Source organism: Pyxicephalus adspersus, chromosome 2, assembly GCF_032062135.1.
Source record: "Pyxicephalus adspersus chromosome 2, UCB_Pads_2.0, whole genome shotgun sequence".
Classification (NCBI taxonomy): domain Eukaryota; kingdom Metazoa; phylum Chordata; class Amphibia; order Anura; family Pyxicephalidae; genus Pyxicephalus; species Pyxicephalus adspersus.
This window is the reverse complement of record NC_092859.1, coordinates 140,095,634-140,119,856: the sequence shown is the minus strand read 5'-3', so window position 1 is coordinate 140,119,856 and position 24,223 is coordinate 140,095,634. Positions and strand designations below refer to the sequence as shown.

At 39.3% G+C, this 24,223-nt stretch overlaps 1 protein-coding gene and 1 long non-coding RNA gene across 3 annotated transcripts in view; both read left to right on the top strand.

Annotated features, from left to right (window-relative positions):
- LOC140324620 (uncharacterized) overlaps nucleotides 1-5,811 on the top strand; it is a 56,951-nt gene extending 51,140 nt beyond the window's left edge. For both annotated transcript variants that reach the window (XR_011919556.1, XR_011919557.1), the window contains exon 2: nucleotides 5,677-5,811. This is a non-coding gene — a long non-coding RNA (uncharacterized lncRNA). The remainder of the gene's footprint in view (nucleotides 1-5,676) is intronic.
- Nucleotides 5,812-8,694: 2,883 nt separating this feature from the next.
- Nucleotides 8,695-24,223, top strand: part of MEF2A (myocyte enhancer factor 2A) — a 59,164-nt gene continuing 43,635 nt past the window's right edge. The window contains exon 1 of the mRNA XM_072399127.1: nucleotides 8,695-9,075. Coding sequence (XP_072255228.1) covers nucleotides 9,022-9,075 — 54 coding nt within the window. The 5' untranslated portion in view covers nucleotides 8,695-9,021. The remainder of the gene's footprint in view (nucleotides 9,076-24,223) is intronic.

The following is a 24,223-nucleotide window of genomic DNA, read 5'->3' as shown; positions in this document are numbered from 1 at the left end:
ATATACTGCCAACATATTATGCAGTGCCGTACATTAAATAGGAGTTGCAATCGACAGACCGATACAGACAGTGACACAGGAGGATGAGAGGTCCCTGCCCCGAAGAGCTTACAATCTAGGTAGGGGAAGTATACTATAGGAGGAGATGCCATTGTTGTGCAGTTCTTCCTCCATAAGATGAAAAGCAGTTACAATTGACAGAAATAACATGCCACGTCCAAAAAACATGTTGCAACCAGTAGTTAGCAATTATTCCGTACATGGAGTCTGCAAAAAAGTACCAACTCCATAGTCCTGCTTCCTACAGCACAGCCTGGTTTAGCAGAGAAGCAGACCTAATTTTTCAGTTCAGGAAAATGTATAGATCCTTGTCCTTCCCCAACCAGTGACTAGTGAAAAGAGAAGCGGCACAAACGTGACCTTATACCTCTGTCTGTCTGTGGTTCCAGCTCCTAATAACATGCTTCCTGTCAACACATGGGCACTGCACGGATTGTCTCCTTGAGCTCCCTTTTCCTTCTTCTGCACTTATAAGTCAGTGCCTATAAATGCAAAAATGGTGAAAAGACAGTAAAACAATACAGTAATAAGACAAAAAGGTTGTTGAGTGAGCCATTGTGACATCACTAGCCCTTTTTCTTTTATACAGTCTTCCCCCAAGCTATCAATCCCTTGAAAAGCAGCTGATATATTTATGTATAACCCATAGTTAGATGATGCGCTTATCAATGTGACAAAATTTTGCAGGGGTTGGTGCCAGATTTTAAAATAGTGTCTTCTGATAGTTTCCACTTTTAGAAGGACTCTAAATCCGCGCGTGCCGCTATTCTGCATTATTTTTATCCCCCGGCTTCTAATCCTTCCTTGTAAAGAGAAGTTCTTTTCTTGCCGCTGTCTCTTTAATGTGTCACAGTCTGCTGATGATGTCATATTAAGCTAAGTGTTACATTTTACCCCTCATCATGTACCCGCTAAAGTAATTTAGTGCTTGGAAGATTTTCTCCATTTCAATGGGATTTTGTCAGCAACAAAGCTGTGGGGCTGTTAATTGGCTTGTTATTGTATGTGTGAAAACTGGCATGGCTGTGAGTAGAAAGCTTGACAATTTCTCAGCAATGCTTTGGAATCTGACAAGGAGCGGGACTCTTGTGCAGCAAATCAAGAATGAGCTTCAGAAATGGCATCCTTTTTTTTTTATTTTTTTTATTTCTTTTATTATTGCCTGTTTCTCGTCCTGTGTCGTCTTTTTCTAAACCTCATAATGAGCTGACTAAGCAGGATTTAGCCTTGTGTTGTCCTAACCTTCTGTTTGTTTGTTTTACTTATTTATATATTTTTGTGGAGTTCTGCTTGCGTTTTGCTGTTCTGTGCTACAAGCAAAGCAAATTTAAAATGCGACATAGAAACATAAAATGTAGTCGCCATGGGCTAGATAGAAGGGTTCCTGCAGCACATTGAGATCTACCTTGATCGTTGGTATGCCTGGATTTTGTTTCCTGCAATCTCAGGGGTTGTAGACTGAAACCTTTGATGTATAGTCTCTTTGTATAGTTCAGTGTTTGACGCAGAGGTAAAATCAGAAAGGTTTAAGTCACCAAGAGGTAGTACTAATTTCCATGCAATGTCCCTTTTGTCAAAAAAAAAAAAAAAAAAACCCTGGTGGTCGGCTTTTTGTTAAGTTCTACAATGTATGTTACAGGCCAGCCACCTGCAACAATTTAACTTATGTGAATGTGCAGGATTTGCATCATCAGTGGTCATTCAATGGTTGAAGAGGATCGCCATCTTCACAGAAGTCCACCTAGGAGCTGGCGCTGAAGATGGAGCCTTCCTATGTAGCAGCAATGACAGGTCCAGGAGCTGTGGTTGCTGCCAGGTGGCTGCACACAGGTAAGTATGTGCCATAATGGGCATTGCTGGTAATGGCAGAAGCTCACCACCTACCAACGAGTTTAGTTCCATTTAATGGTAGCAATACACAGTTCAAAGTGGTTCCTTCATGTTGGATTTTTTTTCTGCAGAGCTGAATTTTAGGCTTCTTTACGCAGGTCTGAATGGTTGAACTTTCCAGATGCTTTCCAAAGCCCTACTTTGAAGACGCCATTGTTTCCATAGTTTGCATTATTATTAAGAATAACTTATGAGGCCATTTCAAAACTATATTAGAGGTTATTGATATTTATACTTGGTATAAAGGAATGGTTTGGATTCCTCAAATTTGGAATTTGTGAGAGAAGTTATCAAAATGTTGTTGTCTGCTTATAGTTCACTTTTCATTCGTTGTTGGTTGTAAGTTCTTTCCATCATGGAGGCGTATGCTCGGTAAATCTACACGCTGCCGCAACCTATTTAAGAACACCTACTCTTCCAGATTAACAGCCACCCATCAATGCATTTTATTTTTGTGTAACTCCTTCCAAGAGCTTAGCCTACTGCTTATATCAAGACTGAGGGCTCCTGAGAACATACCAAGGCAGGGTGTTGTGATGTTTCTTGGAATAAATGCACCTGGCTGACCATTTCTACCAACCATAACCTGCTTTCATCAAAGTAGTACTAAATTTCCACTTTGAAAAGTACTCAGTTGGGTAGGTCATTATTGCATGAAGGGACAAGTGATGTATGTCCCTTGGGCAATAATACCTCCTACCTGCCTGATCTCTCCAGGTAATCAAACAAGAAGCTGAGTTGTACATGAGCAGTCTTGGCTTCCCCTGCACATTCTGGGAAGTTATGCCATCCCAAAAAATTGGCTGAAAATCAACATAGGGAAGTAAAGGACAAGGAAGATGGTGGTTTCCTGGGACAGGTGAGTAAAGCGGGTTTAGTTCTGCTTTATTTAGAGCAGCACAGAGATCCAGTGAGGATGGCACAAGTTGTAAAACAAGGTATGTTACCATAGGAGAAAGGTGTTATCAAATCATTTCATTATTATGTTGATGAAGAAGCAACCAGAAACAACAAAATACGAACAGAATATACTTCAGCTTTAAGACAAGTGTTGTGTAGAACAAATTCTCAGCAGACACCGGCCACATGTCTCCCGCAGCTTTACATCTGCTTACAGTCTGCTAAACATCAGACGCTTTGCATGATAAATAATTCTAAGCAGCAACATGCAAATGAGCTGATGAAGGATGTCACTTTTCGCTTCCTGCTTCTAACTTTGGGGCTACCTCAAAGCATAGTCCTACTACGAAAGGAGGCAGTCACAGAGCTAGCTTCAGGTACCTCCAGCTGTGATCAGGCCCAGATTTCTCAGTAGTCAGCGGCACCACTTGCAGTAAAATACAGATTGATGACTGTTACCCAGATGCATGCTTATGAAAAGGAATGTAGGTCACAGCTTTGTTTCCTCTGGTCAACAAGTGCCATACAGTTTTATCCCAGATTCATCTCACATGCATATTATGAATAAGTAATAATGTCTCATTGTTTGTGTCGTTGAAAGTTTCTTTTTTTTTTTTTTTTCTTTTAATTTTCGGTATGACTTTAGTTAAAGTAGATGGAATAGCACAGCAGGCCCCGTGGCAGCTTTAATTTATTCTTTGTACGTATACATGCAAGTGTTTATTGCTGCCTATTGTTTTTATTCCTGCATTCAAGTTCTTTTCAATATGCTTGTAATTGCTTTTAACTTGTTTCTATTCTAGTGCTTTTAACCTGCTGTCTTGCTCTTTTTATTTTGGAATTTCATGTACTGTAGCTATATACAGGAGGACACAAATAAGGTAGAATTCAGAAACAACACATAGGTGAAATCAGGGTATATGCTAATTAATATTAGAATTATTACTTCCCAATACCTTGGAGTGCCAGTAGTAATTGTGTTTCTGGGGAGGTGTGTGAATTGTTTTGTAAGACTTTTTTTTCTTTTTTTTTATTAAAAGAAGCACTATTTTGACTATGAAAGGGTGCTATTTGCTGCAATAAGCTGTCCTAATCAGGTTTAAATATGCCATTGGAATGGTCCTCCTTATAGTTTGTAGAATTAGAGAGAGAGAGAGAGAGAGAGAGAGAGAGAGAGAATGGGCCTGATTTATTTAGGTTCAGGAGAAGACATACTATCATGGGAGAGCCTCTGTGATTTATGTCTTGGAGATTTTTATTAAATCAGGCCCAATGTGTGTAGCATTAATATATATATTATTTTTCTTTTTTTTTACTGTGGAGACTCTGCCACTGTTTGAATGCCAGAAATCCCAGCTATGTTAATATTAAGCTGCTTGCTTTCAGTTTGAATATCTGTTTAGGGTCTTGTTGCATATACAGAAAATTATTATAATTTGAAGCTGCCAATACTAAATAGCAGTGGAACAAAACCCTGGGGATACTCACCTGTCCCTGTTCCGTCACAGGTGCCCCCATCTTTTCCCTTCTTGTCTGGATTCCAATCATCAGAATCTTGATTGGCCTGGCTGGGATGACTTAATTAAGTTCTGGCACCTACAAGAGAAGCCAGGATTACTGAGTTATGCTTGGCATCAAAAACATTTTGTCACTTGGGTGGCACACAGTCAGGTAAAAATACTTAATACAGAAGGAAGATCACCTGTCCCTTTTCCCCAGTAAAGGACATGCCTAATGCCAAATTTCTAAAGTGGAATAGTTTGACATTTTTACCATATCGCATGGTACAAACAGAAACTCCTAGCTCATAGTTTTTCAGAAGTAATTGATTACATAGTTTGGTTATTCTTTAGCTAAATAGTGCTGGTTTCACAGACATCAGGCATTTTATAGGTGGTCACTGGCTGTTGTATTTTGCAGCCACATCAGTCAGCCACTTTGTCCAGGACCTGGTTTAGGTGATGTAGGATTTAGATTAGGTTGTATTTTGTGCTGAAAAATATGTATTATATTTTGACTAAAAAGATTCCATATATTGGAATCATGTATTTGTAGAACGGGCAGTTTAATAATGTTTGCAAATTAGCTAATATTCTGTCGTCCGCATCTTTTGTCATATTGGTTTAAGAGGGCTTTTAGATTGGTATGAATAAAATACGCTCAAAATAAAAAACCATCATGTAGAATAGTCAGTGTTCTTCAAGACTCAACCATGCCCTGCTTTTCAGCAGGGTTCCTCAATGGCTCATTCCTCCTCCACATGGAAAAGAGGAACTTTGTTTTAACTTTCCATAGAGACTCATAGATAAACTTTTACCGATAAAGTTTACTTAGAAAGCGCCAACTTGTAATTCAGAGCTCTACTATCAAAAGGAGTATCCGATAACAAGCCTGCATACATAGCAAGTACAAACCGTGGCACAGGAGGAAAAGAGGACCCTTCCTAATCCAGCTCACAATTTAAAGTTCATATATGTAAAAACCCCTAAAAGAAATACATTTTGTAGACATTTTCATTACCTAATGCAATACCCACACATGTAGGCTTCTTCAGTAAACTACTGGAATGAGCAATGTACAAAGTGCAGCAATCTTTGCTTGCCAATCGAATTTCAGTTTACAGACATGGGATCAGTGAAGCATAAATTTATAACGTTTGCAGTGAGTCATTTTGCACACTGCTGTCTTCCTTATTAAATAAGTGCAATATTGTTATGAATAAGTATTCATTGTGACCGTTTCTGTTTATATTCCAAACAGTTTCTTCATTATTATTTGTGTATCTGCACAACTTGTTTGCTTAACATGTCCATGTTGTTCTTTCAGGTTTTTGGCCAAGAAATAAAGCCTGGAGCTGCACGAAAAAGCAATTACAGAAAGCTGCTGACCATGCGTTAGTATTCAGGAGACTGCCATTTTTTGGATTGTAACTTTTATTCTGGATTGTAAAAGGGAAAGAAAGTGACAATGGGGCGAAAGAAAATACAGATTACCCGGATAATGGACGAACGGAATAGACAGGTACTGAATGCAAATCTTATTCCTGTGTGAATGTCTTTTAATGTGGTCATGAGTGTCTCCTACTTTCTTTGCAGAATAGCTGGTTGCATGGATGTTAAAGAGAGACTGCAGTACTGGCAAAAAGAGAACTGTTTATTTTGATTCATTTTATCAAAACCTGACATTTTAACAAGAGGGTCAGCTGAAATTTTAGATTTGCTGTATATCGAGTGCCTAGCTTTACATGCTGTACGCTCATTAGCCAAGATATTCTCTTTGTAAAGAGAAGCACTTGGCAGGCCTGCAAATGTCAGAATTTAGGTGAGCTGTGACCCTCCTATTGCCTAAGCAATCCAGGCTCCCATACTTCTGTCTGACAGGTCCATTTTAGGGCATTTTCTGGTGTTTCAATATATATTTTCAATATATCTGTGGGCTGTTGCTATCCACATACTTAAGGTATGCTAAAGTTAGAAAGTGTAAGTCAGTATGCAGTGGTGTGAAAAAGTACTCATCATGAAAGTTGCTGATTTTGTCTTACCATAATTGAACATGGAAACATTAGATCTTTATTTAAACAGTGCCTACAGGTTAACATGCTGTACCTAGGGAATAAAAAAAACGGAGATTATCCCTTTTAAATCATAAGTATGTAAAATTTGGTGTTCTTCCCAGCCCATTTTAGCCAAGTGCACCACCCAGCACTTTTCAGTTACCACCCAGCTGTTTATGTGTGGTTACTAAAGAGCTGGGTTACAGTACAGGGGATGCCACCCACTTACAGCTTCTTCCCCCCAGCTGGGTTGAACACTGAAAATACATTTATATAACAGTGAGGTAAAAAACTATTTGATCCCCTGCTGATTTTGTACATTTGCCCTCTGACAAAGAAATGACCAGTCTGTAATTGTAATGGTAAGTTTGATAACAAATGGTAACAAAGGAACCCTAAAAAACCCAAAGTCAGAGCTTGATGTGCATTGTAATGAATGAAATAAGTATTTGCTCCTCTAATAACCAGCAAGATTTCAGGCTCCCAGGTGTCTTCACTGTATGCAGGTAACGAGCTGAGATTAGTCCAAGCTTGTTACAGTACCTGTATAGAACACACCTGTCCACAGAAGCAATCAATCCATCAGATTCCAAACTAGCCACCATGGCCAAGACCAAAGAGCTGTCCAAGGATGTCGGGTGACAAGATTGTAGACCTACACAAGGCTTGACTGGGCTACAAGACTATCGCCAACCAGCTTGGTGAGAAGGTGACAACAGTTGGCGCGATAATTCTCAAATGGAAGAAACACAAAATAACTGCCAATCTCCCTTGGTCTAGGGCTCCATGCAAGTTCTCCCCTCGTGTGATGATCATGAGAACAGTGACAAAGCTACCCAGAACTACACGGAGAGAACTTGTCAATGATCTCAGGGCAGCTGGGACCATTGTCACCAAGAAAACAATTGGTAACACATTGCGCCATGAGGGCCTGAAATCTTGCAGAGCCCGCAAGGTCCCCCTGCTCAAGATAGCACATGTACAGGCCCGTCTGCAATTTGCCAATGAACATCTGAATGATCCATATTAGAACTGGGTGAAAGTGTTGTGGTCAGATGAGACTAAAATTGAGCTCTTTGGCATCATCTCAACTCCAGGGCATTGAAAATGGATTGTGGATGGGTATTCCATCATGACAATGACCCAAAACACACGGCCAAGGCAGCAAAGGAGTGGCTCAAGAAGAAGCACATGAAGGTGCTTCTGCCACCCTGCAGTGGCCTAGCCAGTCTCCAGACCTTAATCCCATAGAAAATCTGTGGAGAGAGCTGAAGGTTCGAGTTGCCAACATCAGCCTCGAAACCTTACTGACCTGGAGAGGATCTGCAAAGAGGAGAGGGACAAAATCCCTCCTGAGATGTGTGCAAACCTGTTGGCCAACTACAAGAAACGTCTGACCTCTGTGCTTGCCAACAAGGGGTTTGCCACCGAGTACGAAGGGATCAAATACTTAAGCTTATAGTTTTTCAGAAGTAATTGATTACATAGTTTGGTTATTCTTTAGCTAAATAGTGCTGGTTTCACAGACATCAGGCATTTTATAGGTGGTCACTGGCTGTTGTATTTTGCAGCCACATCAGTCAGCCACTTTGTCCAGGACCTGGTTTAGGTGATGTAGGATTTAGATTAGGTTGTATTTTGTGCTGAAAAATATGTATTATATTTTGACTAAAAAGATTCCATATATTGGAATCATGTATTTGTAGAACGGGCAGTTTAATAATGTTTGCAAATTAGCTAATATTCTGTCGTCCGGATCTTTTGTCATATTGGTTTAAGAGGGCTTTTAGATTGGTATGAATAAAATACGCTCAAAATAAAAAACCATCATGTAGAATAGTCAGTGTTCTTCAAGACTCAACCATGCCCTGCTTTTCAGCAGGGTTCCTCAATGGCTCATTCCTCCTCCACATGGAAAAGAGGAACTTTGTTTTAACTTTCCATAGAGACTCATAGATAAACTTTTACCGATAAAGTTTACTTAGAAAGCGCCAACTTGTAATTCAGAGCTCTACTATCAAAAGGAGTATCCGATAACAAGCCTGCATACATAGCAAGTACAAACCGTGGCACAGGAGGAAAAGAGGACCCTTCCTAATCCAGCTCACAATTTAAAGTTCATATATGTAAAAACCCCTAAAAGAAATACATTTTGTAGACATTTTCATTACCTAATGCAATACCCACACATGTAGGCTTCTTCAGTAAACTACTGGAATGAGCAATGTACAAAGTGCAGCAATCTTTGCTTGCCAATCGAATTTCAGTTTACAGACATGGGATCAGTGAAGCATAAATTTATAACGTTTGCAGTGAGTCATTTTGCACACTGCTGTCTTCCTTATTAAATAAGTGCAATATTGTTATGAATAAGTATTCATTGTGACCGTTTCTGTTTATATTCCAAACAGTTTCTTCATTATTATTTGTGTATCTGCACAACTTGTTTGCTTAACATGTCCATGTTGTTCTTTCAGGTTTTTGGCCAAGAAATAAAGCCTGGAGCTGCACGAAAAAGCAATTACAGAAAGCTGCTGACCATGCGTTAGTATTCAGGAGACTGCCATTTTTTGGATTGTAACTTTTATTCTGGATTGTAAAAGGGAAAGAAAGTGACAATGGGGCGAAAGAAAATACAGATTACCCGGATAATGGACGAACGGAATAGACAGGTACTGAATGCAAATCTTATTCCTGTGTGAATGTCTTTTAATGTGGTCATGAGTGTCTCCTACTTTCTTTGCAGAATAGCTGGTTGCATGGATGTTAAAGAGAGACTGCAGTACTGGCAAAAAGAGAACTGTTTATTTTGATTCATTTTATCAAAACCTGACATTTTAACAAGAGGGTCAGCTGAAATTTTAGATTTGCTGTATATCGAGTGCCTAGCTTTACATGCTGTACGCTCATTAGCCAAGATATTCTCTTTGTAAAGAGAAGCACTTGGCAGGCCTGCAAATGTCAGAATTTAGGTGAGCTGTGACCCTCCTATTGCCTAAGCAATCCAGGCTCCCATACTTCTGTCTGACAGGTCCATTTTAGGGCATTTTCTGGTGTTTCAATATATATTTTCAATATATCTGTGGGCTGTTGCTATCCACATACTTAAGGTATGCTAAAGTTAGAAAGTGTAAGTCAGTATGCAGTGGTGTGAAAAAGTACTCATCATGAAAGTTGCTGATTTTGTCTTACCATAATTGAACATGGAAACATTAGATCTTTATTTAAACAGTGCCTACAGGTTAACATGCTGTACCTAGGGAATAAAAAAAACGGAGATTATCCCTTTTAAATCATAAGTATGTAAAATTTGGTGTTCTTCCCAGCCCATTTTAGCCAAGTGCACCACCCAGCACTTTTCAGTTACCACCCAGCTGTTTATGTGTGGTTACTAAAGAGCTGGGTTACAGTACAGGGGATGCCACCCACTTACAGCTTCTTCCCCCCAGCTGGGTTGAACACTGAAAATACATTTATATAACAGTGAGGTAAAGAACTATTTGATCCCCTGCTGATTTTGTACATTTGCCCTCTGACAAAGAAATGACCAGTCTGTAATTGTAATGGTAAGTTTGATAACAAATGGTAACAAAGGAACCCTAAAAAACCCAAAGTCAGAGCTTGATGTGCATTGTAATGAATGAAATAAGTATTTGCTCCTCTAATAACCAGCAAGATTTCAGGCTCCCAGGTGTCTTCACTGTATGCAGGTAACGAGCTGAGATTAGTCCAAGCTTGTTACAGTACCTGTATAGAACACACCTGTCCACAGAAGCAATCAATCCATCAGATTCCAAACTAGCCACCATGGCCAAGACCAAAGAGCTGTCCAAGGATGTCGGGTGACAAGATTGTAGACCTACACAAGGCTTGACTGGGCTACAAGACTATCGCCAACCAGCTTGGTGAGAAGGTGACAACAGTTGGCCCGATAATTCTCAAATGGAAGAAACACAAAATAACTGCCAATCTCCCTTGGTCTAGGGCTCCATGCAAGTTCTCCCCTCGTGTGATGATCATGAGAACAGTGACAAAGCTACCCAGAACTACACGGAGAGAACTTGTCAATGATCTCAGGGCAGCTGGGACCATTGTCACCAAGAAAACAATTGGTAACACATTGCGCCATGAGGGCCTGAAATCTTGCAGAGCCCGCAAGGTCCCCCTGCTCAAGATAGCACATGTACAGGCCCGTCTGCAATTTGCCAATGAACATCTGAATGATCCATATTAGAACTGGGTGAAAGTGTTGTGGTCAGATGAGACTAAAATTGAGCTCTTTGGCATCATCTCAACTCCAGGGCATTGAAAATGGATTGTGGATGGGTATTCCATCATGACAATGACCCAAAACACACGGCCAAGGCAGCAAAGGAGTGGCTCAAGAAGAAGCACATGAAGGTGCTTCTGCCACCCTGCAGTGGCCTAGCCAGTCTCCAGACCTTAATCCCATAGAAAATCTGTGGAGAGAGCTGAAGGTTCGAGTTGCCAACATCAGCCTCGAAACCTTACTGACCTGGAGAGGATCTGCAAAGAGGAGAGGGACAAAATCCCTCCTGAGATGTGTGCAAACCTGTTGGCCAACTACAAGAAACGTCTGACCTCTGTGCTTGCCAACAAGGGGTTTGCCACCGAGTACGAAGGGATCAAATACTTATTTGACTCATTACAATGCACACCAAGCTCTGACTTTTGAGCACTGGGTGTTTTAGGGTTCTTTTGTTGTTATTCTGTCTCTCGCAGCTACAATAAACCATTACAATTATAGACTGGTCATTTCTTTGTCAGAGGAGGGCAAATGTACAAAATCAGCAGAGGATCAAATAGTTATTTCCCTCACTGTAAATGTAATGATGTACGGTACAGACCAAACCCTTGGTCTCAAAAGCTGGCATTGCCCCCTTTTTGCAGGAGTAACTTGTTATGCATAACTGCCTGCCAGCCTCTGACATTTACTTTACCACTGCTGGGTTTTCTTGTGTGATATGCCCTATTAAAATCACACCACAGCCTTTTAATGGCATTTAAATTCATTTTTTTGGACTAGGCCAGTTCCTAAAAACACAATCTCTTCTTTTTAAGCTCTTCTTCGGTGAGTGTTCTTCAAATGTTTATGTTGAAAGATCATTTTCCAGTTCAACTGGAATGCAGTTTTTAGACAGATGGTTTCAAATGCTCATTAAGTACACTTTATTATAGTGCAAAAGTTATAGCTGACCTGATGACCGGCCTACCTTCTATTCAGAATTTATTGTAGATAAATTTGACTGCCACTGAGTCTTTTAGCATCACCGAGGTTAAATTGCTGAACCAGCATGTCCTAAACAAATTTTCATTTGTTAGAAACCTTTACCATGTGTAGATGAATGATTACTCTTTAATTATTTGGTGTTTTTTTTTTTTTTTAAATACATTGCCAGGCTCCTGGTCACCCACAACCTTTATTCTGAGGGCCACAGAGGACCCTTTTGATCTTGGCATGATGACCACACACATGTCAATAGCAAAAAGAACACCAGACCCTCCTAATCTGAAGTTATTTTGTAAGCTCTTCTGGGCAGGGTCCTCCTCCTGTGTCTGTATCTGTCTGTCCTTTGCAACCCCTATTTAATGTACAATGCGTAATATGTTGGCGCTATATAAATACTGTTTAATAATAATGATAAAAGTAAAACTCCTCAAGGAGGTTTTGATTATTAGCACCTAATCTGAAACTCCTGTTTCTAATTTAATGTAGTTGTAGTAGGTGTAAGGGAAAACTTTTTTTCCTTGAGAAATTTGCATTTTCACTCACTTAGATTATGAGAGTAAATCTAGCATGTTCATCTTGTGTGTCATTTGTTTACATATATTACATTTATCTGTAGGCTGTTAGAACGAACCTCGAATGCAGGGGTCCAGTCCATGAGGGCCAAGATCCACACACAGTTTTAGCTGTTCTCTGACAGTTGTAAATTACATAAGGTAGTAAGTCAGAAAATGACTATGCCAAATTCGATTTGTAAATTGCCTTCAGGGACAAGATGACCAATGTTTACTTTATTATTATTAATATTATTATATTTAATAATAAACAGTATTTATATAGCACCAAAATATTATGGAGCGCTCTACAATAAATAGGGGTTGCAAATGACAGACAGATACAGACAGTGACACAGGGGAAGGAGAGGACCCTGCCCAGAAGAGCTTAAAATCTAGGAGATGGGGGGAAGTCTCACACAATAGGAGGGGGATATGGAATGATGGGAAGTAGTGAAGTTTTAGGAGACAGAAGAAGATGGGTAGGTAAGTTTGAAAAGATGGGTTTTGCTATGTTACTAGGTCAATCCCATTACCTTCGTGGGAGATAGGACCATATAGTTAGACAGAGAAATCCCAAGGTATGAAGAAAAAGAAGTATAACGTCTCGTCTCTCGACGCATTTCGCCCTTTGGTTTTCTCAGGGGATTCTCAAAGAACATTTAAAGTAGGGAGGTTGGAAATGATTTTTAACATGAATAGTTCCTCATGGGGGAAGGTCAATAAATGATCACAATACCTTGAACTGTGCAGAAAGGATAGTCATCCAGGTAGGGTGTAGGTTAGGTAGTGTCCTGTGATGAGCCAGAGGTCTTTTCCTGTATTATTATGGTACATGTGTAAATTGTACACATTGTGGTGCACAGTATGGTGTCTCAGGGCCTTTGGTGTCTCACGGCCCTTCATGTCTCCTATCTAAAAGTAACTGACTTTTGTGAATATTTTTTTGGTTATGCAACATATCGATTGTTTTCACATAGTAGATGGAACCAACAGTCTTTATTCTATTGTTTTTCTTCTGTTCCACTGCTCTACTTCTGGGAATGACCAATTTGTGCTTCTAAAGAAAAAAAACTGTCCTCTCCTGAGCAGGACGTAAGAGGACAATCTTACTAAGGAACATAGGCTGTTCCCCCTTGCATAGATTATCACTTTAAGATAAATATTACTTGGAATGTGATGAGAATTCAGTACAAATAATACCCAATCATGTGCAACAAAATGTAAGAAATACCCACAATTTTTGCTTGCATGGAATACAGATCTTCTCCTCTTTCACTATACTAAATGAGCTATCCCTTGCAAGGTAATCATCCCCTTTGCTGAGTGAGCAGTGTATATTCATTTAGTAAATTAATCTTATTACTTAACTTTTTCATGCCTGCCAAACCGCTTTAGAGCTGCAATGGCCACAAAATCCCTCATCATTCCGGCACTTCTGCTGACCTATTGCTTAGCCTTTTTATCTGGGTATGGGGTCTTTGATCATCTTCATTGGCCAGGTTGGAATGGCATAACTGCACAGGAACTATTTGCTTTAGAATGATTTTCCTGCCTAGACTGTACCGTGAGCTATAAATGCATCTATTTGGGAGATTTCATTGAATACATTTTAGTTACAAAGCTTCTATCAATGGCTAATTAGATGGGGCTCTTGATCCGAAATTTTAAATATTTTTCAGTTTAAATGCCTTAGTACAAACTGTTTCAGTACTGAGGAAGTGGTTTCATCAGTCAAACTTAAAGGCCGCCCATCACTATTTTTTTATTTTTATTCTTTTGTCTTTAATGCATTTGAATTTAAAGTTTGGTCAATGCTGGAGTAATTCAGAAACTTCTGTCACAGGGTCTTTTGGACGTATTAATCTCTTGCATTTACTGGTTAACTTTCTAATGTGACCACACGAATGGCCATAATATAAAAAAGCACATCTTGCCCTGTGTGGAAAAATGTTCTTTGACTACAGATATTTTAAGTGCAAAAATAAAACTCACTAAAACAAGAACTACAGAGAATGTTTGGTTTGGTCCTTTGTATTTATTTATTTATTTTTGTGTACCTCCGCTATTGCTAATATACAGCATTTACTTATATATATACATACATACATACATACATACATGTATGTCATTTACATATATACAGTGTTACTTAATCCTGTAATTCCTAGAATAGAATGACGAAGGGAAGAAGATCTTAAATAATCTCCTAAAAACAATGGATTGTAATTCAACTCAGTAGCATCCACCCGGAATTGAAATATAGTTATGTGCCCTTGGCCCTTTAAGACCAGGCTTGAGCATACGCCCAAAATGCAAATACCCAGGACAATAAAAAATAAGATATAAACATTTATGGTAAGCTAATTTAACATTCTCTGGATCATTTCATTTTTTTTAGCACTTTTATTCTCCCCTTCTCTCCCTCCATTTAAGCACTGCAGCCTCGATCAAAATACTCAACATTTTCATACTGTGTTTCCTACAATGCCTACAGGCCTTTTGAGCTGGTTGCACCACCTGGCACTTTGTGTCCACCCAGCTTTTTTTGGGTGGTTACTAAAGAGTCCCACCCAGCTTATTTTCTAGGTTGAAAACCCAGCAGTGATGTAGCAGGTTGAAGGATTGGTCCACTGTATGGCAGGTCACACAGCCATCTGACAATTCAGGAAGTGTCGAATTTTGAAGCTTTTGCAGGAAGCTTCACTGCTAGAATAAAGGGGAAGGAAGGAGCCAGCCTACTGGAGAACGCTTTAGAGCTCCTATAGATTTGACAGGATCACTTTAAGCTGAGCAAACATACCTTTATATTCTTGATATCTTTTGACGTTGTGGTTATTAGGTTTTGTTTTTTAACTTGCAGTTTTGCTTTATGAAGCAACCTAAACTGTCTCTTAGATTTTATAAGCCGGCTAAAACAATGCAGATGTTGTAATAAACATGCTATCTTTGATCTGATTCCTGGTACTTTTAAACGTGGCATTGCTTTCGCATCATAAAAATTCAAAAGCTTTGTCTAATACAAGGCTGCCTTTAAAGGGTATTGAACCCTGGTGCACAACTTTTTTTTGTTTTGTTTTTTTAAGTGAATTTAAACTAAACCTGTAGTTATTTTGACCTAGGGAAATCTCTGTCTGGGTTTTGTCAAGATTGTACATATCATTCTTGCATCTTTGAATCATATTTAAAATAAGGTAAAATAAAGTTAATTTGACTTAACTTTTTATTTATAATGGTTTTTAAAGATGTCTGCATTTCTGGTTTTCTATATAAATTGGGTACATAGGGTTCCACTTATATTTTCCCTTTGTGTGAACCTGTCGTTTTGGAGTACATAAAATTCTGCAGATGAGTGTTCTGGCTTCATAATATTTTTCAGCTGAAGTATTTACTCCTTTTGTTCCATGGTCATTACTTAAGCCAGATATTTTAGATTTGATTGAATTTAGCTGCACACGTGCTGTATGGTTAAGCTGGTGGAGAGATAGTTGTGTCTAGGACTGGTGTTTTTCAAAAAGATAAATTTGTTTTTTTCCCCATCTGCAAGTTTTTATTGCTTCCAAAAGTCAAAATTAACTCTGATGTAACCCGTAGACTTTATACCAGCCTTTCTTGACCCTTTTAGCATGCAGATCTTCAGGAAACCTCTCCTATAATTACTATATCCACAGCTCACAGTTCATTAGTGTGGTGGTTCGTGAGAGGACTTCATCTTGCATTGCTGGCCAGTAGGAAAAATGTCTCCTTTACATATGGCCTAAAAGATCTTGGTGTCACTTAAACTAAACTGTGAGGTACAGGTTGCTCAAAAAATCCCTAGCAACCTCTGGAGGAAACCTAGCCACTTTAGATCAGTGGTTGCCAACTGGTGGTTCGTGAGAAAATGTTGGTGGTCCGGGGTTCTGGCCGGTGCAACCCCCAGCGGAGTCAGGAAAAGGACCCCTCTGGGGGGCACATCTACCTGAGCCGTGGACCATGTCTGCCGGAGACACCACTGATGCATCCTACTGAAATCATAAATGAACCGATAGTTTATGGGAACTAGCTCACAGAGGTTGGCCTCCCAGGATAGACAAGGGTGGCATAGACTGAGGGTAACACTGACTTGATTGTCAAGAGGGCTTAGCTTTCTAGGCCTCTTTAAAATACACTGCCATCTTCTTATTGGTTGCAACGCCTGCCTGCCTGCCAAACCTGATCTGCCCCTTTTAAATTCCTATCCAGAATGTACCCCTAGTCTTTTTTAACCAGATGGGCCACCTGGCATTTTTTAGCAACCACCTGGCTGCTTTTTGGTGGTGAATGACAAGTTGGGTCACAATACAGGGGCACTGGACAGTTGGATAATACATAGATCATGGATCAATATATAGATCAAGGAAAAGGCATAGTAAGGCCGTGGACATTACCCACTAAATGCCTAAATTTCACAAATGTAAAACTGGATGATAATGAAAGTCTTTCAGCCCAGAAATGAGATGAGCTTTGGTTGCAGCTTCTAATGCATATTCTGAAAAGCTTTTAGTATGCAATGAAATAGATTATTTCCATACAGGAGAGGAGCCTGCACACAACAGTTCAAGTTTAAGGGTACGACTAGAATTCAGCTTTCATTCTCTACCATCTGGTAAAAACTGACTTATTAGTTGAGAAGGACTGACCCTTTGCTTGATTGTTTTGTAATTGAAAGCCTTGGTTGTAGGTGAGTGATGAGCAGACATGAATTATGTTCTTAATTTTTTTTTTCTCCTGTATATTTGTTCACTGGAGTAGGCTGTCGGCTTCAGCTTTAAATGAAACACGTAATTTAGCATAGATGGTGCTTTATATATTTTTGTGAGCGAGACACTGATGACAAGCCGCAATGGCTGCTCCCTTTTCGTTCTCCACATTCACCAGTAGCAAAAACAAGAGCCCGTAAAAACTCTGGATTGACACAATGAGCATTTGATGTCTGTGCTCAAATAAGACTTCCTCGTGCAGCTCTGCGAATTCCTGCAGCAGCGAAGTGTTTTAACAGATGTTCTTAAGCTTCTGTGGAAATGCATTAGATTACATTGAGAGCAATAAAAACTGGTCATTTTGGTAGCCAAATAAAACATAATACTAAAATTTGGTATCTGGCAGTTCTTATTTAATCACACACCCCAGATCAATATTATTGAAGCTGTTAGGGCAAATTATAAAGCGTCCGTGTTTCAAGGAGCTTAATTCTTTTTGCACATGGGCTTCATAAATAGGGCCGGAATACATCTGGCAGGTTTATATGACAATTGAATCCCCGACTTAATGAGTTTTGGCAAGAGTTGCTTCATGCCAGGAGAAATGAGATCAGTGGATTTTAGTGCAGTGTCTTGAAGACAAATTGCCGTATGTTCCTTGGCCCTGGCTTTGGTTGAAGAGTTGCCTGTTTCTCTCTTAAACATTTTATTGGACTAAAGTCAAGGTGCTTTGGATAAGTTGTGCTTTGTTGGATAGGAATATTAAATGCTAACATATAATTAATGGGCATTAGAGAGGACTTTATTTTTTTTCTTTAACCGAGCATGATATTGGGTTATGGGGATTTGAAAGACGAAGGTAGCAAGTTGTTTTTGTTATAACCTCTGTGCTATATTAACTACTCACTTATGATGGATGGTTACCTGGGTAGGCAGTATTGAAGTGAGGCTAGCTTTTTATGTAAAATGCAGCCCTGGTTTATATAAAAAAAAAAAGGCAAAATGCTTCACCACCAAATTTTAAGTGGGGGGGGGGATTGAAAAAAGGATAAAGTTAGAATTGTCTGTACCCCACCACCATCTTCTGCTTAGGTGAAGATGATGCCTCAACCTTTTTGAGTTGATTGTAGGTGCAATCCTTTGAGAAGACTATGGCAGGGTTTTTAAACCTTTTTAACAGCGAGGAACCCTTGAAATAACTATAAGCTTTTCATGGAACCCCTTCTATAATTACTATATTCACAGCTTACATTACATTAGTGTGGTGGTCAATGGGAAGAAATTCTCCTACATTGCTGGCCAGTGGGAAGGCTGCCAACCCTACGGATAACAAAAAAGTTTGTTGGTATCATTTAGGCGAACCTGAGAGTCACAAACTGCTCATTGCTCCAGGAACCCTGGTTGAGAAACACTGAACTGAGTGTCTTCTTACGCGACGATGCCTACTGGGCATTCATCAGGACTCAACCTGGAATCATGATGTGATGGGCAATATGAAGGAAGGCAGTAGTAAATTAAGTATAATGTATGTATAATGTGTATTTATGTATAATGAATGTATGTTTTTCTCTACATACAGTATTTGACTTGGTGAGGGTACACATTAGCACCTTTTATTTTAGTTGAAGGTCTACTTTATCACCCCTTTACTTCAGATCTCTTCATGTTTGGAGCATAAACGAGTGACATTATTCAGATAAACTGTTCAGTTCAGCTGGTTATTTTGAAGTGAATTGACATCAACTGGGTGTATGTATGTGGATAAATGCTCTGAATAATATATATGCATGCATGAAGGTTCTTCTGAGGGTATGATTGCTCATTGTGAAAGCTTCATTGTAGAAAATGTGTACTAAATGGCACACATTGATTTTTTTTTTTTTTTTTTGAGAAACATGGCAACTAAGGCTACTGGTAGGCGCTCAGTAATACCTGGGGTTCATTTACTAAAAAAAAGTTTAGACCGTTCACATAAGAAAGTGAAACCCAAACCCAAAGAAATCAAAAAAATAAAAATAAATGCTTACACATGATTAGATGACCAAAGTCAGCAGTGCTCCATTTATTCACTAAGCTAAGTGAGTGATTTTTGCAGAATAATATGTGCAGTGTTGAGTGAACAGCATACAATGATTTAGTAGATAGCCCCCACTGTTTTCCTCTGTACTACCCAATTACTTTCCCTAATTACTTTAACCCACCACTATTAAAAAATGTCTTCATATATGCCGAAATGGACATCCCAGTCTTGGACACAGCACTATAAAACAGAAAACTAGGCCCTTGATGTGTAACAAAAAGATATCAATGAAGATAAACTATAAACGGCTCTTCACAGAGGAGTTCCACAGGGCAATCCCTGCAGACAGACTGAGCTCAGACTTTATCAGGTTTATGGCTAATGCCTTTAAAGTCTGTGTAATCTTAAAGAGCATTTTGAGGGCAAGGACAAAGCAGCATTTCAGAGCATTTTGTAAGGCTGTGCCTGGAAGTAATCTGCTTGGTGTGTGGGGACGTGGCACTCTTGTCTTCTCTATAGACAGACCTTGTTACGGGGTTACAGTCATACGGCAAAGTCCTTGGTTTATGGACATCCAGTGCACAGAATAAATTAACTGTGTTTATTATTTGATATTTTTAGACAGTTATAAAGAAGGGAAACATTTTTTTGTACAGTTTTTCATTATTAATATTATTACCCAGTATTTATACAGTGCTGACATACTAGGCAGCACTTTACAAAGTCCACTGTCATATCAAGTGTCTCTCAAAGGGGCTCACAACCTAATGTTATAGTTATGTATCATTGATGTAGTCTAGATAAAGTAAAGCCAATTGCCTAACTGCATGGTTTTTGGGATGTGGGAGAAAACTGTAGTACCCGGAAGAAAATGAAGACACGGGTAGAACCACACAAACCCTGGCTGGGATTTGAACCTAAGACCTAGTGCTGCAAAGGCTAACCACTGAGCCAACCATGCATTGGAATAAAAAATATTTTCCTCAATATTATTATTATTATTATTATTATTATTATTATTATTAAACAGGACATATTTAACGCCAACCTATGACACAGAGCTGTACATTATATAGGAAGACTTGGGAGTCTTCTTCTGAATTGCCAAGCCTACACAGATATGGTGTCCTATATAGGTCAAGAAACTATTAGGCAACTTTATCACTAAACACCACAGGTCCTTTCCTGCTGATAGTTCTATCCAATCAAATTTTTAATATTACACAGTATTTATATAGCGCCATCATATTACGCAGCGCTGTACAAAGTCCAAAGTTATGTCACTAGCTGTCCCTCAAAGGAGCTCACAATCTAATGTCCCTACCATAGCCATATGTCTTTGAAACTGTCTAAGGTCAGTTTTTTTGGGGAAAGCCAAATAACCTAACTGCATGTTTTTGGAATGTGGGAGGAAACCAGAGTACCCGGAGGAAACCCACGCAAACACAGGGAGAACATGCAAACTCCATGCAGATGGTGCCCTGGCCGAGATTCGAACCAGGGACCTAGTGCTGCAAAGGCCAGAGTGCTAACCTCTGAGCCACCGTGCTTCAATCAAATGTAATTTTTATTTTACAGTTGTGCTGCCTTTTCTCCCTTTCCCCCAACATTTTATATATCTATGAATTTCTGACAGGAATTTTTCCCACTATTGTCCTTGGTTCATAAACCGCTATGTCTAATGTGCAGACGATTGGTGCAATGGTGCAAAGATTTCACCATTGTATTCACCAACAGAATCCATTAGGTGACAACTCTCTAACACATTTAACATGGGGTAACTCTTGAAATAACTTAGGGCAGTGGTTCCCAACCTTTACAGACCACTAAGCATGCGCAGGGAGCCGTGTGTCACTCAAAAAGGAAGAAACTTCCCCCAGAGTGATGTCATGATGCCAGAACCTGTCCACCGCCCTGAGCCTGCTATCCATAAGGGAGACATGATCCACGGCTCTGGCCCCCCCCTGGTCTCCATGCTCTCACGGACCGGGGGTTGGGGACCTTTGACTTAGGGAACCCCTAAGTGGAAAGTTGATAGATCGAATAGTCTCTAGCAGGTCTTTTGGTTACTCTACAGCCTGGTTTTAGGTGATCCTAGGTTGCAACAACAATTCACAAGTGTGAAGAGCGTGCTAATTTTTGTCCTTGCAAACACAAATTGATCTGCTGTTAAGCTAATACTAACAATTTACACAAAAAGATTATGTTTTTCCCTTCATGCACCTGGGGAGGGGGAAACTCTCTCCTAATTTTAAACTCCTATAGCTAAGTGGGGAAGAAAGAGAACTCTTGGTATCCTATAAGAATGCTGGTTTATCTTTATATATGTCGGATACATGTAGCATGCCATTTGAGTGAATCTATATTGATCTTCTATTTCCTTCAGCAAAGACCATATGATCAATATCTGAACACTGGATGGAGCCTGGAGATTTTAGCTTTTACCTTGTTCTGCTTTATAACTTTAACGGTAGTCACCGACTATGCTGATTAATTTTACCCCAGTAATTTTGAACCTTGGGCCAGTATATAAAGCAGGAAGATGGCCTGTGTATATCCACAGCACAATCCTTTCCTTTCTCTTACAAATCACTTTCACCTGGTGCTTTGTGATGAGTGATGCTGGCATGCTTTACCCATGACACAGGCTGCCAGTGATCTTCAGCAAGCTGACAGCACTGAAAAAATAGGTTACTCTGTTGCCGGTTAACATCATTATCAATTACTTATTGTTTTATACATGACCAAATTCTAAAAGCCCAATGCTGAAACAATTACTAGCTGGAAGGTGTAATGTAAAAATTGATCAATTTATGACTAAAATAGACCAGGAAGAATTATTGTACCTCTGACCAGCAGGCATCCTGGTATAACTTGCGGCATGGTCTCCGTTTTATGGCAATTATACATTAAAGTGAACTGAACTTTAAAATGTGAACAGCCTGCAGCTTCCCTAGGATTGAAATAGATGAACTGAAGAAATGCCTCCTAAACTCACAGTTATTAGTATAATATAATGAAGATGAATGGACCTATGTGTGGACACCTCTTGGTTGCTTTTTTTTTTTTATCTTGGTGGAACTACAAAAATATACATGCTGAACCCTCTAAACTCTCATTTAGGAAATGCCAGTTCCCTGGCTATGGTGCACACTGGAAGTATTTAGTACTTTTCAAGTGATTGGGATTGAATCAGTGTACAAATCATGAGTTCCAGGTGGTTCACCCAAACACATGAATGAAAATCTCAGCAGTGTTACTTAAGGCTTATTTTATTTAGTGTAGTACAAGTTACTGTGTTTGCTTCCCTGGATGTGGATACTCCTTCTACATCCATGATATAATTTGATTGTTGTTTGGTTAGGCTGCCATGTATAATATTTTGCAGTGTTCTCCACAGCCTTTTTGTAGCAGTGTACCACCCGGCACTTTTCAGTAACAACCCAGCTGTTTTTAGGTAGATACTGAAAAGGTGGGTCACAATACAGGGTTCACCACCCCCCTATAGCTTTTGCCCACAGAGCTTACAAAAAAATTTTTGGGACAATACTGGTTTTGCTTATGGATTTAATGTGCATGAAGGCGTAGAGCACCTAACATAAACAGATGGCTACTAGTATTATTTTTAATAAACAGTATTTATATAGCCCCAACATATTACGCAGCGCTGTACATTAAATAGGAGTTACAAATGACAGAAAAATACAGTCAGTGACACAGGAGGAGAAGAGGACCCTGCCCCGAGGAGCTTACAATCTGTCAACCAGTACTTTCCTCAGTACAAGTTACCTAAAGTCCATCCCAAAGCTATACTACAGTTATAAGTAAACTCCAGTTCCTGAATTGCCATTTGGCTTCATGTAGGATCCCTTCAGTCACTTTTGCTCCCCACTCTGCAATGGAGTCCCGAGGCAGCTGGACGGTCTCCACTTCTGCTGTACACTGTGTTGTAAATTTTGGAAATTATGCCCCTGATAACCATCTGGACCTGGAGACTTCTGTACACAAAGCTGGAGTCAGAATAAGTTATTAAAACTTAAGGATTCTGCTAGTTAGCCCTTAATCATTTTATAGGGAAAGAGCAATATACAAATTCCTTTTTGTGTTTATTTAAAGCGTGTGTTTTATTCTCACACTTCAGACCGTGTGCTTTTGTATCGGTGACTGTATATTGAACCATTCAGTGTTTTTTGTATTTGATGAATACTCAAGCAGAGAAAATATTGTATATGATCTACACTTGGAGCAGTCTTCTTGTCTTTCATATTCCATTTACTAGAGCCGTATATTAATGATGTGTTGTCATGTGTAAGGTTTTAGATTCCTTCCACTCAGACCTCTGGGTGCATAAATGGCTAAATCTTCTGCATTGTGCATGAATTTATCTTTCTTTACCAAAGAACCAGACAGCAGGTTGTTGGTTTAGAAGAACTGACGTGACAGATTTTTGACTCTTCTTTGTGGCATGGAAAAAGTTAAGTGTTGGTTGCAGTGCAGTGTACCGAGTGCATAATGTCTTGCTGTATGTCCACATGACTACCCATCCAAACTGGCTTGTTGCCTGGTAACCATTAAGAGGGACACTTACCTTAAAATGGCCCCTTGACGTCAGCCGTGTTTTCCTGTCAGAAGTTCAAGTTCTCATCCTCCGCTTTTTCTCCTCTTGTTGTTTCATGTAAATATTAGTCACGAATTGTTGGATTGTCTTACTGAATCAAGATGGAAAATTAAACTAAGTGATCTGCTATAACTGGAGAGGATAAAGTGGTTGGTTTATTACCCAAAGTTGCTGGTGCATGATTTGCTGGAAAGGGTGAGCAGACAGTTTAGGGTTGCTTAACTGTACTGAAGACATTAACTCCCCTGGCGGTCTAATTATATCCATATTTTTATGTCAAAAGCGGTACATTGTTCTGCGAGGAAATTTGTTGTTTAATATTTTAGGCTAGTAATTCTTAGGAATAACTCCCGGGTATGATGAAGTTTGAAACACAAATCATAAATTATAACATTATAACATTATAACAATTATAACATTATAACACAATATAAATAATTTTATAAATAAAATTTTGTGAACTTTAATAAAAAATATATTTTTTTTTAATTTGTCCAAACACGGGTAGAATAAAAGAATAAACTTCTGGATGAATTATTTCATTTTTGGATTTATTTTTTATAACTTTATCACTGTGATCAATGTACAATGTATTCTGCATCTAAATCTCCCGCAAGCCACGCCTCCCCATAATCCGGACAGGGATCACTGGAGGACGC